Source organism: Mastigoproctus giganteus, chromosome 7 (genome assembly GCF_048544385.1).
Source record: "Mastigoproctus giganteus isolate SK-2022 chromosome 7, ASM4854438v1, whole genome shotgun sequence".
Taxonomy (NCBI): Eukaryota; Metazoa; Arthropoda; class Arachnida; order Uropygi; family Thelyphonidae; genus Mastigoproctus; species Mastigoproctus giganteus.
Window position 1 is genome coordinate 180,401,755 of NC_143581.1, and position 14,599 is coordinate 180,416,353.

At 36.0% G+C, this 14,599-nt stretch overlaps 1 protein-coding gene across 1 annotated transcript in view; it reads left to right on the forward strand.

Moving 5' to 3' along the window:
• LOC150083370 (SHC-transforming protein 1-like) overlaps positions 1–14,599 on the forward strand; it is a 301,635-nt gene that overhangs the window by 157,119 nt on the left and 129,917 nt on the right. Inside the window, exon 5 of the mRNA XM_090377222.1 lies at positions 11,341–11,460. Coding sequence (XP_090233348.1) covers positions 11,341–11,460 — 120 coding nt within the window. The remainder of the gene's footprint in view (positions 1–11,340; positions 11,461–14,599) is intronic.

A 14,599-nucleotide genomic window follows, 5' to 3' on the forward strand; every position in this document is an offset into this window, starting at 1 on the left:
ATACCACATACGTATACCTAGGTCCTTGACATAACATGACCTGAACAATGCCTCTGCCCCCCCCCCCATACAACTACTCAGACTATCTTCAGTCAATATCTGGTACAGTAGAGGTAGCAGCAAGATTATGCATTAGCTGATTCCAGATGCCTTACAGAGAATTACAATTAGGTTCAGTCCAGTGGACTTGACTACCTGTGGCTGGCTTGCAAAAACCATTTTAGAGGTCTACCTTTAAAATGTATGGAAAATTGGATCTTGCAATGATGCCCATCATAACCTCAATAGCCATCAATTATACTGCACAATGGAAGAGACGAGGGTTGCTTTAGTTTTTCTCTGAAGACATGGGTTTTTTCTAAACATGGGTTTCACCATCAACTCACCAGTAAGCAATGTGGTAGTATTGCACCAGTTGTTGAGGGTCATCTATCACCTAGTATTGCCTGATGACACAGAGTGGGGGTGCAATTCCTCTCTGTGGTGTGGTGTGGAACTGTTTCAGAACTTGCACATAGGGTATAGCCATGGTTACTAACAGTCCGATAAAATCAATCAACAACAGTCTGACCATTGTGAAGGTGCAAGCAGAGGATTTGGTTGTTGCAGAATGACTGGACTGCACCAAAATTCAGTCCACTTGACTCATGAGTGTCACCTAAATATCAGTTCCACCAGTGTTTAGACTTTGAGGTAAAAAGCTTTAGCTTGTATAATATCTGAAAGGATGTCTATGACAAGCCTTAAAGATTAGGACATGTTGAAATTAGAGTACAGCCACTCCCCTGCTAACGTAATACTCAACTTACGGAAATTCAACTTTACGTTAGTTTTTGCCGGCCAGTGCAAACTTAAAATCGTGGAAATGTATTTTGCATCCTGTAGGAATAAATGGAGGTATCGTGAAAATATCACAATGTGAACCCAATAACATATTGTTGTTTTTTTTTGGTATTTCGTTCCAAGACCTCGGAAATAGAAATTTTCGCTATATAACTATCTCTCTAAAAGGTGACTTTTATAATGGAAATTGCGCTAGACTTTCATCGTTATCATATGTTCCATTATAAGGATCAATTTTGAATGCCTTTGTGATATTTTTCTAAAACACATTTCTGGAGGTCACTACCATAAAACAATTTGCACTTTAATAAAATGGAGTTTACACAGGTAGTAAACTTCATCTTATTGCATTTGCGATAATATCAATAACTGGAATTCTGTGGGTTTTTACATTACGGTATTATGGTGAAATGAGTTCCCCTTCACTGAAATCTTTTATCGTATAAAAAACATAAAAATAAATTTTCAGAATCTTCACTTCATTCCTATTTACTTATTATAATGGTGTGAAGGGAAAGGGACCAATGGAAAGTGCAAGTGCTGGCAGTGCTAGGAAACAAAACAAAACAAAATTGATTTAGAAATAAAGATGAAAATGATTAAGAAGTTATGAAGCAGGACAAAGTTTGCACGGAATTAGGTCTCGCTGCTTCAACAGTGAATACTTATTTTAAGGGACAGTGCACGTATAAAAGAACATGGTAAAGGATCAACACATTTAAGATCAACAGTGATCACAAAACAGCGTTCAGGTGCTATATCGAAAATGGAAAAGTTATTAATAATATGGATGGAAAATCGGATTCAGAAGCAAGTGCCCCTGAGTCCAATGGTCATTCAAACAAAAGCAAGAAGTATTTATGAAGATATTAAGGATAAGTATGGCGAACCCCAAGCCAAGTTTGTGGCAAGCAACAGGTAGATTAATAGGTTCAAGCATCACGCTAGTTTCCACAACATTTTAAAGTATGTGGTGAAGTGCTGATTTTGCAGCTTTAAGATATTTTGTGATGTTGTTGGAAGAAACCCCTTCTAAATCTCCACAGCCCTCAACTTCCTCAGCGGCATGCTTATCAGCCGGAGAGTTAATTCTGGCAACGATGCTTGAAAGGTAAAACTTGCTGATGCTATTCCTGTCTCCTCTCTCATTTTAGAATTTTGAAATTTTTGTAATTTTGTACACTTTTGTAATTTTTCCTGTGCATGAGATAAAAAATTGAATAAATAATTCTATTTACATGTTCGCCGAACATTTCTTTTTTTGCTTCAATCAAATTTGCAAGTGCTGCATAGGTATTTAGGGAAATTCCAACTTACATAGCGTTCTGCAGAATGCAACCCTTACGTAAGTCAGGGAGTGGCTGTATTCCATTTCTTGTATTTTACTTTTTCTTTTTTTTGTAAATTGAAGTTCATATTTTATTATTTTTTCACTGAATAGCTAATTTGAATTTGTTCATTCACATTTCTACATGTTTCTCTTCTGCTTGTAGAGTAGAGATTTGTATTTGTGATTTATGATTATTTATATTTGCTTGATGCTGCTGCTGCTTTTTTCTCTCCTATGATTGACATATATTAGCATTAGTAGAGGCATTTGATGCAAGAAAGCAAGCTTATGCAGCATCAGCCAAAAAAAAAAAAAAAAAAAAGTAACATAAATAAATAAAAATAACCACTTCCACTTCACCCCTCTGTTCGTTCGAAATACCTGTCCAGCTGAGCCTTAAACTTATTTAGGCTATCAACTTCCACGACAAGGGATGGAAGTCTGTTCCACCCACCAACCACCCGCTGGCTAAAGGCAAATTTCCGCACATCTATCCTACATCTGTCTTTCCTCAATTTGAATTTATGCCCTCTCAGGTGATTTTTCTGAGCTAGAGGAAGAATCCCATCAGCATTGAGCATGCTCAAACCATTCAAGGCTTTGTACACCTCTATCAGATCACCCCGCTGGTGCCTAGTTTCCAGACACTGTAATTTGCAAAACTTAAGCCTTTCTTCGTAAGAGAACCCCTTTGTCCCATTCACCAATCTAGTTGCCCTTCTCTGTACTCGTTCCAGCAGCTCTACATCCTTCCTGAAATGAGGCCTCCAGGCCTGTATACAGTACTCTAGGTGTGGCCTGACCATTGCCTTATACAAGGGAATAATCACCTCCTTATCCCTGCTAGAAAAATTTCTATATATCATTGACAATACACCATGAGCTACTCTTGCAGCTCGTCTGCACTGCTCAGAGAACTTCATATCTGCCTGCACCACCACCCCCAGGTCCCTTTCATTCTCTACCACTGTCAGTGTAGTACCACAGAGTTGATACGTTGCTCTGGGGTTGCTGTTTCCCATATGTAGTACTTTACATTTGTCAATATTAAACTTCATTTGCCACCTCGAAGCCCATCTGCTCAACCTTTCCAAATCCTGTTGCAGCAGCATAGTGTCAGTAGTGTCCTTGACAACCCTGCCAACCTTTGTATCGTCTGCAAACTTGGACATTAAGCCTGATATACCATCATCAATATCATTTATAAATACAGAAAACAATAAAGGCCCCAATACTGAACCCTGAGGGACTCCACTAATAACATTAGTCCACGATGAGCAGTGTCCATTGATTACCACTCTCTGTCTTCTCCCCCTCAACCACCCCTTTATCCATAGCAGCAACTTGCCTCCAATGCCACACTGCTCCAATTTGTGCAGCAGTCTTCCATGTGCAACAGTATCAAAAGCCTTTCTAAGATCCAAGTATATAATATCAAAGTTATTCCCTGCATCCAGTTCTTTTGTGACTGCATCATAGTATCCAATCAAATTGGTCAGGCAAGACTTCCCCTTAACAAAACCATGCTGTGTCCTAGCTATAACTGAAGTCTTGTCTAGATGATCCTGCAGTGCTTCTTTCACCAGTGCCTCCATTAATTTTCCGGGAACAGAAGTTAAACTCACAGGTCTATAATTACTTGTGTCAGCCTTTGATCCCCCTTTGTGAATTGGGGTCACATTTGCACATCTCCAGTCAATGGGTACCTCCCCTGAGTCCAAGGAAGCTCTCATAATTATGGCTAAGGGTTTGCTTACCTCCTTTGCTGCCTCCTTTAATATAACTGGATAGATCCCATCCACCCCAGGTGCCTTTCTTGTGTTTATCTTCAACAATTTCTCCTCCACTTTGCTCTCAGTTATTACAAGATTCTCTAGCTTACTGCTAGAGTTGAATACACCTCTGGCATTCCCCTCGCTGAATAACTCCTCATGTGTGACTCATGGATAACTCCTCGCTGAATAACTCCTCATATGACTCATGGTTTGCTACAGTAAGAATCTCTTGTTCATTTTTGTACCTCTATCTTTCATATGCTGCTAATTCTTTTATACTCTTGGTGGTTATGTTAAATTCTCTAATATATTTGTCAATGTATTTTTGAGCACTGAGTAGTCTTATCATTTAAGATTATGACACAGGCATTTACAAGTAAATATTTTCTCAAAAATTATCCCCTCCCTTCTCCTCCCCTCTCCACTCATCATAACTCTTAAGTACTATTAAAATGAAGATCATGATTGCAACTTTTTGTTTTGTAATCTTGATCAAACAGGCTGAATGTCACATGCCATTCTTTAAAGCAATGATTCTTAAGATTTCTGAGGCAGATCACTTTTAAAGTGAACTAATTTTATTCAGACCACCAATATCTTTACACCTTTTGAATTTTATTAAAATAATAGAAATAATCTTTATTTGATATAGTGAAACCCTGATGTAATACAAGTGTCAGAAGACAACACTTGCATTATAAGCAAAGTGCATTATAGTTGAAAATAAAATTATTTTCCCTCCAATTTTTTTACACAAATACACAATGATTAAAAGATGACCTATATATATGCAAGCATTTTTATACACACAAATATCATTTTACTCATTCTTCTTTCATCCCTTTCAGCTTTACTATTTTGCTATCCATATATAAAACAAGTTAAATGTTTTAAATGTCAGTTGCACTTCACTGTAGTTTTTTTTTTTTTTAATAATGGTATGCTTTAAAATATAAATATTAAACAGCAATGCTTCATATACTTAAAAAAAATATAAAATTTTAATATTGTCTGTTTCTCATAATGATCCCATGCTTCCTGAGATGTTTACAGGGAATCTAATTTGCAGTGTAGTGAATAAATAGGAAATGAGATAAAACTCAATCACATAAGCTAACAGCCATTGTAGTTAAGTGTTCATACACGAGGTATCAAATAATTTTTTTTTTTTTTTTTTTTCCTGGCAGATATCCTTTAAGTTATGTAATTAAGGAAATCATGGAATAGGCGAAGACTGACTTTTTATAAATTATTTTTCCATAGAAAATAATGTAATCAGACAATGGGACTCCCACCCTGAAGTACTACTTTTGAGAGGTGCACTATAGTCAGAATAGTTTGTGCCACTAAACACACACACACTACTTTTGATTTGAAAACAATACATGCAAATTTTAGAGTACTGCAGTATAATTGGATAACTCTGATAGCAGCAACTTATAAAAATATACAAACTGTTCATCATTTTATGCATACTTTGTATTGTGCCTTTAGCAGTTTTTGCCCTTTTAAATATGATTTCATTCTTGAAAAGAATATCACGTGCTATTTACAGAAATTTATAACTGAATATATGCAACTGAAAAATATGGGAGCTGGTTTCCCTGCCCTCACTCAGAGGAAAGTGTTTAGTTTTGTGAATGTCAAATGTACAATTAACCTTTCATTGATGTACTTTTTGTTACACCTCTAATCTAGGTGAGGTTCAGGAGAAACTGAACATCTACAATAATTACTTTCAGATTACTACTGTTATAAAAATTTCATCTTCTAACTGGGGGAATATACTGCAGAAGAGAATACAATAGCTTAGTGGTCCATACTTTGGAAGCCATTGCAATATCTGATTCTGCTCTGCAAGGAGTTTGCTTCTGCTAGTGTTTATTGTAAAATTTGGGGGTTTTTTGCCATAAACTGCACGTTTTATTATGCCCATCATGGGGGTACATGATCATACCCAGCCTAATCTGAAACTGTGGTATATCGAGGTTGCACTGTACTTCAGTAATAATGCTGATCCGTGTTAATAATTATTAGCAACAAATATTAACTGTGAAAATATGTTTATTATAAAAATAAATAGAACTAGCCCCTCCCCCTTTTTTTTTTAATAAATCAGTTTACTGATCTTTGATCAATGTAGGCACTGCCTGTTGAATATTTTTTGGAACACAGATTAAGACACACTCCTTTACTGGATTATAACGCAACTGTATGAATAGTTCCTATTATTTTTTTATTTAATACTATTAAGTACTATAAAAATAATACTGCCATTGAATTCATGATGGTAGTACCTCTCCACCACCCCACCATAATCAGCCAGTTTCATTAAAACTCTTCAACTTTTATAACTTTATGATATAGCATTGCATGTAGGCTGTCAGCATCTTTTTGCACATAATTTTTATTGAAATAAGCCTTGTATCTAAAAGAGCAGTAGTTATTAAAAAAAAAGTAGTGATAATGAAAATAGGTTACAATTTTATTTTGTTTTAAGTGGCATTAATAGACTAATTTTTCATACTTTGGCTATGTAAATTTACTTCTTATTGATTTTCATTATTGTTTAAAAAACTAAAAGCATCCTAAAAATAAATTATGTTCATAAATGGTAGTAGTGATTTTTTAAATAATCTTAAATATTTGTTGCATAAATGGTTCTGTGGGGCATTTTTTATCTCCCTGCTCCAGTTTTCAGAAGCTAATCATGTGGCCAAGTATGAATATTTCTTGTTAATTTACCTCATTAATAATATAAGCACTAAAATATAATGTGTTTATAATGGTAGTAGTTAGTATTATTAATAGTGGAAAATAATGCAAGGAAGCAAGCTTATAGAGCATCAGCTTTAAAAAAAAAAATTTTTTTTTGTCCATCACTTCTAATACTTCCTTAAATTTATTCAAACTACCCACTTTCACAACATTGGATGGAAGTTTGTTCCAATAATCAGTTGCTCTGGTTGAAAACAATTTGTATCTGTCCCCTTATGTGTATTTGGAAATGTTGTACCTGAAGCCTGTCTAGAGGCTATAAGGTGGCAGCTCCACCACTAGACTTACCCCGTGAATGGCTGGTAACTTATCCAGGAGACATTCTAAATACTTGAAATAAGCTTAAGGGAAAAAACTGGACGGATCTCAAGGATAACGACCTAGTCAATGGATATAGGACTACGATTAAAGACATTAAAGTAGCAACTTGGAACGTTAGGGGAATAAATCATAAATTAGATGAATTGACCATGGAACTAGAAAGTAGAAATATTGACATAGCAGTCATTACCGAAACAAAAAAACAAAGGATCCAAAAAATTGGTAACTTCATAATGAAATACTCAGGCGTACCAAGTGAAATGTGGGCATCATCGGGAGTTGCTGTTATAATAAAGAAAGAATGGGAAAACAAAATATTAGACTACTCTTGGATATCATCCAGAATATTAAAATTAAGACTAAAAATTCTATCTTATACAATAACAATCATTGGCATCTATACACCAGTATAGATGCCAATGATTGTTACCAGTAGAATGCAACATTGATGAAACTGCAGAATTTTATGACGAATTACAACAGATCATAGACCAAACTAACAAAAACGAATACCTCATACTAGCAGGAGATTTTAATGCAAGGATTGGTGCTCAATCAGTAGACAAATGTTTAGGATCAGAAGGCGAACCTGTGGTCAACAATAATGGAAGATGCTTGATAGACTTCTGCATTTTTAATAAACTTAAAAAATCACAAACTTTTTTTTCAGACACAAGATTATCTGTAAATTTGCATCGGAAGCAAGAAACACGGTCTATAATAGATTATATTATCATTAATGAAAATTTAAATTACAAAATTAGAGACACTAGAGTATTCTTTAATTGGCGCCTTTGTTGAGGTGCACACCCGCTTGCGCCATCCTTGACAGTGATGAACTTCCTTGCAACCACACATACTATATTGTCTGCTTTCGAACAGCACGAGTAAACTCACTATCACGTACCTAGATATTGAAGCTGCCTTTGACGCTATCAACATGTCAGCACTTCTGCTTACACTAAGTCCTCTGTCTAATCCAAGGTAATATTAGCATTAATAGAGGCATTTGATGCAAGAAAGCAAGCTTATGCAGCATCAGCCAAAAAAAAACCACTTCCACTTCACACCTCTGTTTGTTCGAAATACCTGTCCAGCTGAGCCTTAAACTTATTTAGGCTATCAACTTCCACGACAAGGGATGGAAGTCTGTTCCACCAACCAACCACCCGCTGGCTAATGGCAAATTTCCGCACATCTATCCTACATCTGTCTTTCCTCAATTTGAATTTATGCCCTCTCAGGTGATTATTCTGAGCAAGAGGAAGAATCCTATCAGCATTGAGCATGCTCAAACCATTCAAGGCTTTATACACCTCTATCAGATCACCTCGCTGGTGTCTAGTCTCCAGACACTGTAATTTGTAAAACTTAAGCCTTTCTTTGTAAGAGCACCCCTTTGTTCCATTCACTAATCTTGTTGCCCTTCTCTGTACTCGTTCCAGCAGCCCTACATCCTTCTTGAAATGAGGCCTCCAGACCTGTATACAGTACTCTAAGTGTGGCCTGACCATTGCCTTATACAAGGGAATAATTACCTCCTTATCCCTGCTAGAAAAATTCCTATATATCAAAGACAATACACCATGAGCTACTCTTGCAGCCCATCTGCACTGCTCAGAGAACTTCAAATCTGCCTGCACAACCACCCCCAGGTCCCTTTCATTCTCTACCACTGTCAGTTTAGTACCACAGAGTTGATACATTGCTCTGGGGTCTCCATAGCTGAGTGGTCAGGAGCGGGAGTGCAGTAGCACGCGCTCTTCGAGTAGACCGGGGTTCAAGCCCCTGAATGCTGAATACGGTCGATCTGCCAACCCGCACTGGACCAGCGTGGCAGATTATGGTCCATTTCCCTCAGCATGAATTGTTGAGGAGGCTTCCATCCTGCAGTATGTTTTTTTTTTCTGGGGTTGCTGTTTCCCATATGTAGTACTTTAACATTTGTCAATGTTAAACTTCATTTGTCACCTCAGCCCATCTGCTCAACCTTTCCAGATCCTGTTGCAGCAGCATAGTCTCAGTAGTGTCCTTGACAACCCTGCCAACCTTCGTATCGTCTGCAAACTTGGACATTAAGCTTGATATACCATCATCAATATCATTTATAAATACAGAAAACAATAATGGACCCCCAACACTGAACTCTGAGGGACCCCACTAATAATATTATTCCATGATGAGCAGTGTCCATTGATTACCACTCTGTCTTCTCCCCCCTCAGCCACCCCTTTATCCATAACAGCAATTTGCCTCCAATGCCACACTGCTCCAATTTGTGCAGCAGTCTTCCCTGTACAACAGTATCAAAAGCCTTTCTAATATCCTTTGGTTCATAACATCAATACTCCACAAGAAGGTATTATAGATTTATGCCCATGAATAATCACATTAGAAGGTGATCTCTGCTGGTGTTTCACAAGGAGGAGTCCAATCTGGCTTGTTATTTACAGCCATCATCAATTTACAACAAAGAAATTATTGCAATATGCTTCTTAAGAACAAAGTTTAGTAATATATACCCGAAAAAATTTATAAACGATTAAATAAAAACCAAAATAACCTTACATAAACCTTAAGTTACAAACTCCATGCTTTGAAAATCACAGATTTTTATTTATTTTATTTTATTTTATTTTTTGTAGTTGTTGGCGCATTGGCTTCTGCGCCCATAATGCACCTCCCAAGGTTTTTGCAGTGCTTTGATCCAAGCCTGAAGCGGGATTCGAACCCGTGACCTTTGGGTTGCTAGTTAGGCACTTTCCCCACCTGGCTAGCCCCGTTGGCACAGATTTTTATGGTCTCAAACAAGCACAAGTTCAATAGACAGAACGTAACATGGGGATTTCCAACAAAATAAAATACAGGGATTTCCCAATAATTTTTTTTTTGCATAATGACTAGTGAGTTAACAGTGGGGATTTACAAAAAAGAGTGCAAATTTTGAATAATTACATCGAACATAATTTTCCCGACACAAAACCTCAAAAATACCATGCTATGTGCAGTTTTCCACAATTCTCTAACCGTGTTATATAAATACAGTGTTGTACGAGAATTGCCACAATTTATCAATCATGTTAGAGCGAAACCATGTTGTAGAAGTACTATGTTATATGGGCCGACCGGGCTAGCTGGGTGGGTAAAGTGCCTGCCTGGCAACCCAAAGGTCGCGGGTTCAAATCCCGCCTCGGGCTTGGATCAAAGTACTGCAAAAAAAAAAAAAAAAACCTTGGGAGGTGCATTATGGCCACAGAAGCCGATGCGTCAACAACTACCAAGAGAGTGTATATACGGTGGTTAAATACAGTTAATACTTGCATCGTGTGAAGAATCATGATAGCATGTTACATTTTTTTTTTCAATTTTTACTTTTTATATCAGTGTACATTAATTATTTAATTTTGATGCAAGTCCCTGACCTTTGGCCATGACGAGAACTTTACTTACATTTATCTTAATTATATTCATCTAGTTGCAATGAAGGCACTCTCTCTTTCTAAAATTCAGATATCGTTGAATGTAGGAGGTATGATATAAAGGGATTAAGCCTTGATAAAGGATAATATTCACCCTCTACTAAATTTAACCATAACTTTATTATACACAACTGTTATACAGAAATAAAGCAAAAACTTCATCAGTGCAGTTAACAGTGAAATCAGAAAGATGTAATATGAGGTTGTTTTTAATCTCTTGCCAGCCTTTTCAGCTTATACTGCAAGAGAAATAATAATGGCTTTATGTAAAGCAGAGCTGGCCATCTTCTAACCACAAGGGGACGAAAATGTACCAAAATCTAACACTACATAAGATTCCTGAATCTCGTGTAGTGTAAACTGAAAATGCTGGTTAGAAATTACAAAATTGATCTCTGCATTGTAACTTCATTGTTAGTTGTACTGATGAAGGGCTGTAGACATGTATAAAATCCTTGTATGTTTTCTGTGCAGCAGTTGTTTAGAATAAAGTGATTGTTAAATGATAAAGTGTTTGATTGTTAAATTTAATAAATAACTTTATTCTGAACAACTACTTTTCAGAAATTTTTATTAAAATTTCAAAAGTTTGAGTTGGGTAAAGTGGTTACTCATAAAATATAATTCTATGATTAATATAATTATAATATATAATTTGTATGATTTGCATTCTACAAACAAAAAACATTTATAACAGTGTAAAAATTCCTTTTCTGAGACATTGTATATGAAAAATGGTGTACTTTGGGATATATCACACATATTCTGTATTTCATAGATTGAAAATATTTCCAATATATTCTGTATTTTATAGATTGAAAAGAGGCTTACTAGAATGTTAGCAGAGAGACCTAATATGGATCATGCAGGTTCTAATGTGAACCTTATTATAACAAGTTCTTACCTAAGTCTTGCTGTTATGGAATCACGAGAGGTAAGTAAAGTTAAAATTAGCTGAAAACAGGTAGCTCTTGTGTAGAATCATTACCACATTTCTAGAAAATGTGACTTTATCTGGAATAACATTACAAGCAAGATAATTTCCCATGGTTACAAAGTTATAATTTGCAGTTAGTTTCCTGGAATAAGACTTTCTTAATGTGAATGTCAATGCTGTGTACTTGCAGTGAAACATATTCTTAGATTGTTTGTATTAAACAAATGCAAATCTTCAATCTTTAAGCCTCTCTCAAAGCTACAGAAACCTTTACCACTTCATCTTCTCATCAGAGATTAAAAAACGCTTGACTGAATTCTTCAATTATCTGAAAGTGGTTACGTTGTATGGCCATTTCTGAGCCAGGTGTAAGACCTTGATGAAAATGTGCTGTATCTTTAAGTGATTGTCACAATTTGGCCATATTAGTCCTTCTCCATTAAGCTTTCCTAAAAATAATGTATGATCTGCTATGTGCTCTTAAAAACAAGAAACCTGAATTGACAAATGGTGTGTCATTTTGTTTTGTGGCAATGTGCAATCACACATGGCTCAACACACCATGGTATCCATCCCAAAACTGTGCCAGGAAGTAATGGTGCATCTTCTATATTGCCTGTACTTTGTTTCCTTGTGATCTTTGTTTTCATTTGACTCCCCTGTAGAGATCATTTTGCAGACTAAATGGCTTATTAGACAGGATCTTTATGGCACTCTTTGCAGGACATTTTAAAATTGATCCAACAACAGCTGCAATTATTATTTTTTTTTATACTTATCGTAGCATTGAAATGCCTTTTAATTTTCTGCACTTAGTTGTGTGTCAAAATAATCTTGAGTAGAGATTGCCATCTGTTGTTTTATCAAGTGATTTAGAGTTGAAGATTTTGCAAAAGCGTTCGTTCCATTTCTCTCAAGGTCCTCTCTAAAACAGCCACCATAAGAAAAAAGCAACTCCTCATCTTCCTCAGTGTCAAACTCATCCATTACAAATTTGAACATTTCTGTAAGGTTCCATCTTCATAAATTCTCTAAATGTCAAAGGTCTGAGACACTGTCTAGCTACAACTTTTCCGCATACTCCATGTTTATTGGATGAAGTAATTTTGTTCCAGATTGCTAAGATGTTATATTTCAGAATTTTAGTGTAGAATACATGTACCATCATTTCATTTCAAATTCTTTCATAAAGATAGGGAGGGTACTTCCAGTCCGTGCTTTTTACGTGACAAAATTAAGGATAAATTAAATAAACAGTATAATAATATTTAATAAAATTATTATAATAATAAGTCAATGTATACAGTAATAAGTTGATATGAAGGGAGATTAAAGATGAATAAAGTGAATCCGAAGGAAAAGCAGGTTGGTAAATTAGAACAGGTTTTGTATGTGGTATGACTAATAAGTTGAAGTGAAGTATAAGTATGAAAAAAAAAAAAGTTTATGTACAGAGGAACAGAAGTAAATAATGGCAAATTGTATTGGAAAAGGAAAATAAAGTGTATAAATTAGTACTAGTAATGACCATATGGTGCAAGGAAACCTAAGGCTGTACCACCCAAAAAGTAAAAGTAAATGAATAATATGAAGAAAGGCTTAAGATTTGCAAATTACAGTTAAACAACCTGCAAGGTGATCTGATAGTGGTGTATAAAGCCTTGAATGATTTGAGCATGCTCAATGCCGATTGGATTCTTCCTCTATTTTATTCCTTACTGCATAAAAAAATTCTCATTTTTTTTATGCAATCAGGTAGCTTGTGAGGCTTAATGCTTCAGGGGAGCTGCTGTACAAAAATCATAATGGCCGCTGATGGCGATACTGAGGTACAGGGAAATATAAATAAATACCCCCCCCCCCACAAAACTTAGTTTTGGTTTCCTCACCAAACTCAACTGTCAGTTGTTGTTTTGTATATTTATCAATGATATTAAAGAAGGTATATCAAGCTTAATGTCAAAGTTTACAGTGATACAAAGGTTGGGAGGGTTGTTAATTGTAATGACAGTATGCTGCTGCAACAGGATCTGCAAAAGTTGGGCAGATGCACTGAGAAATGGCAACTGAAGTTTAACATTGACATGTGCAAAGTACTGTATATGGGTAGCAGTATCCCCAGAGAAATGTGCTAACTGGGTAGTGTTATACTGGGGGAGAAACCCAATTTATCCCTCAGTGTAACAGTTTTTCAAGGTAGTGGAGAATGGAATGAAAGAGACCTGGGGGTAATTGTGCAGTCATATATGACATTTTCTGAGCAGTACAGACAGGCTGCCAGAGTAGGTTATGGGGGTTTTTCAATGATATACAGGAATTTTGCGAGCAGGGATAAGGAGATGATTATCTCTTTGTATAACAATGGTCAGGCCAGACATGAGTTCTGCGTACAGTTCTTGAAGCCTCATTTTAAGAGGGATGTAGAGTTGCTAGAATGAGTACAGAGAAGAGCAACAAGACTGGAGAGGGGAACAAAGGGGTGCTCTTATGAAGAAAGGCTTAAGTTCTGCAAATTGCAGTGTCTGGGAACTAGGCACCTGTGAGGCGATATGATTGAGGTGTATAAGGCCTTGAATGGATTGAGCAGGCTCAATGCTTGTTGGGATTCTTCCTCTTGCTCAGATTTCAGATTACAAACCTGAGAGGGCATAAACTGAAATTGAGGCAAGATGATTGTTGAATAGATGTGCGGAAATTTTCCTTTGACCAGCAGGTAGTTGATTGCTGGAACAGACTTGCAACTGTTGTTCTGGAAGTTGATGGTTTAAATAAATTCAAGGCAGAACTAGACAAACATTTGTAACGAATAGATGGGTGAAAATAGGAAGGTTTTTTTTTTTTTTTTTTTTGGCTGATGCTCTCTTGCATCATATGCCTCTGCTAATGTAGATGTGGTAAGAAAGTGTCAGCTTTTGCATTGTTTCAGTGCATAATGTTAATTTTTAAAAAAAAAATAATTTAAACTTTTTTTTGCTTTTGCAATAACTTGCTTCTTGCTTTTTCTTCTAACAATTTAACAGATTAACAATCTTTTTCTTGTAACAGAAAAGTTGAATGACTTGGTTTTTTATAATGACTGGCTAAAAGATACTTGCTGTTTCTATTGGTTGGTAGTAGATAACTATTCAAATTGTGC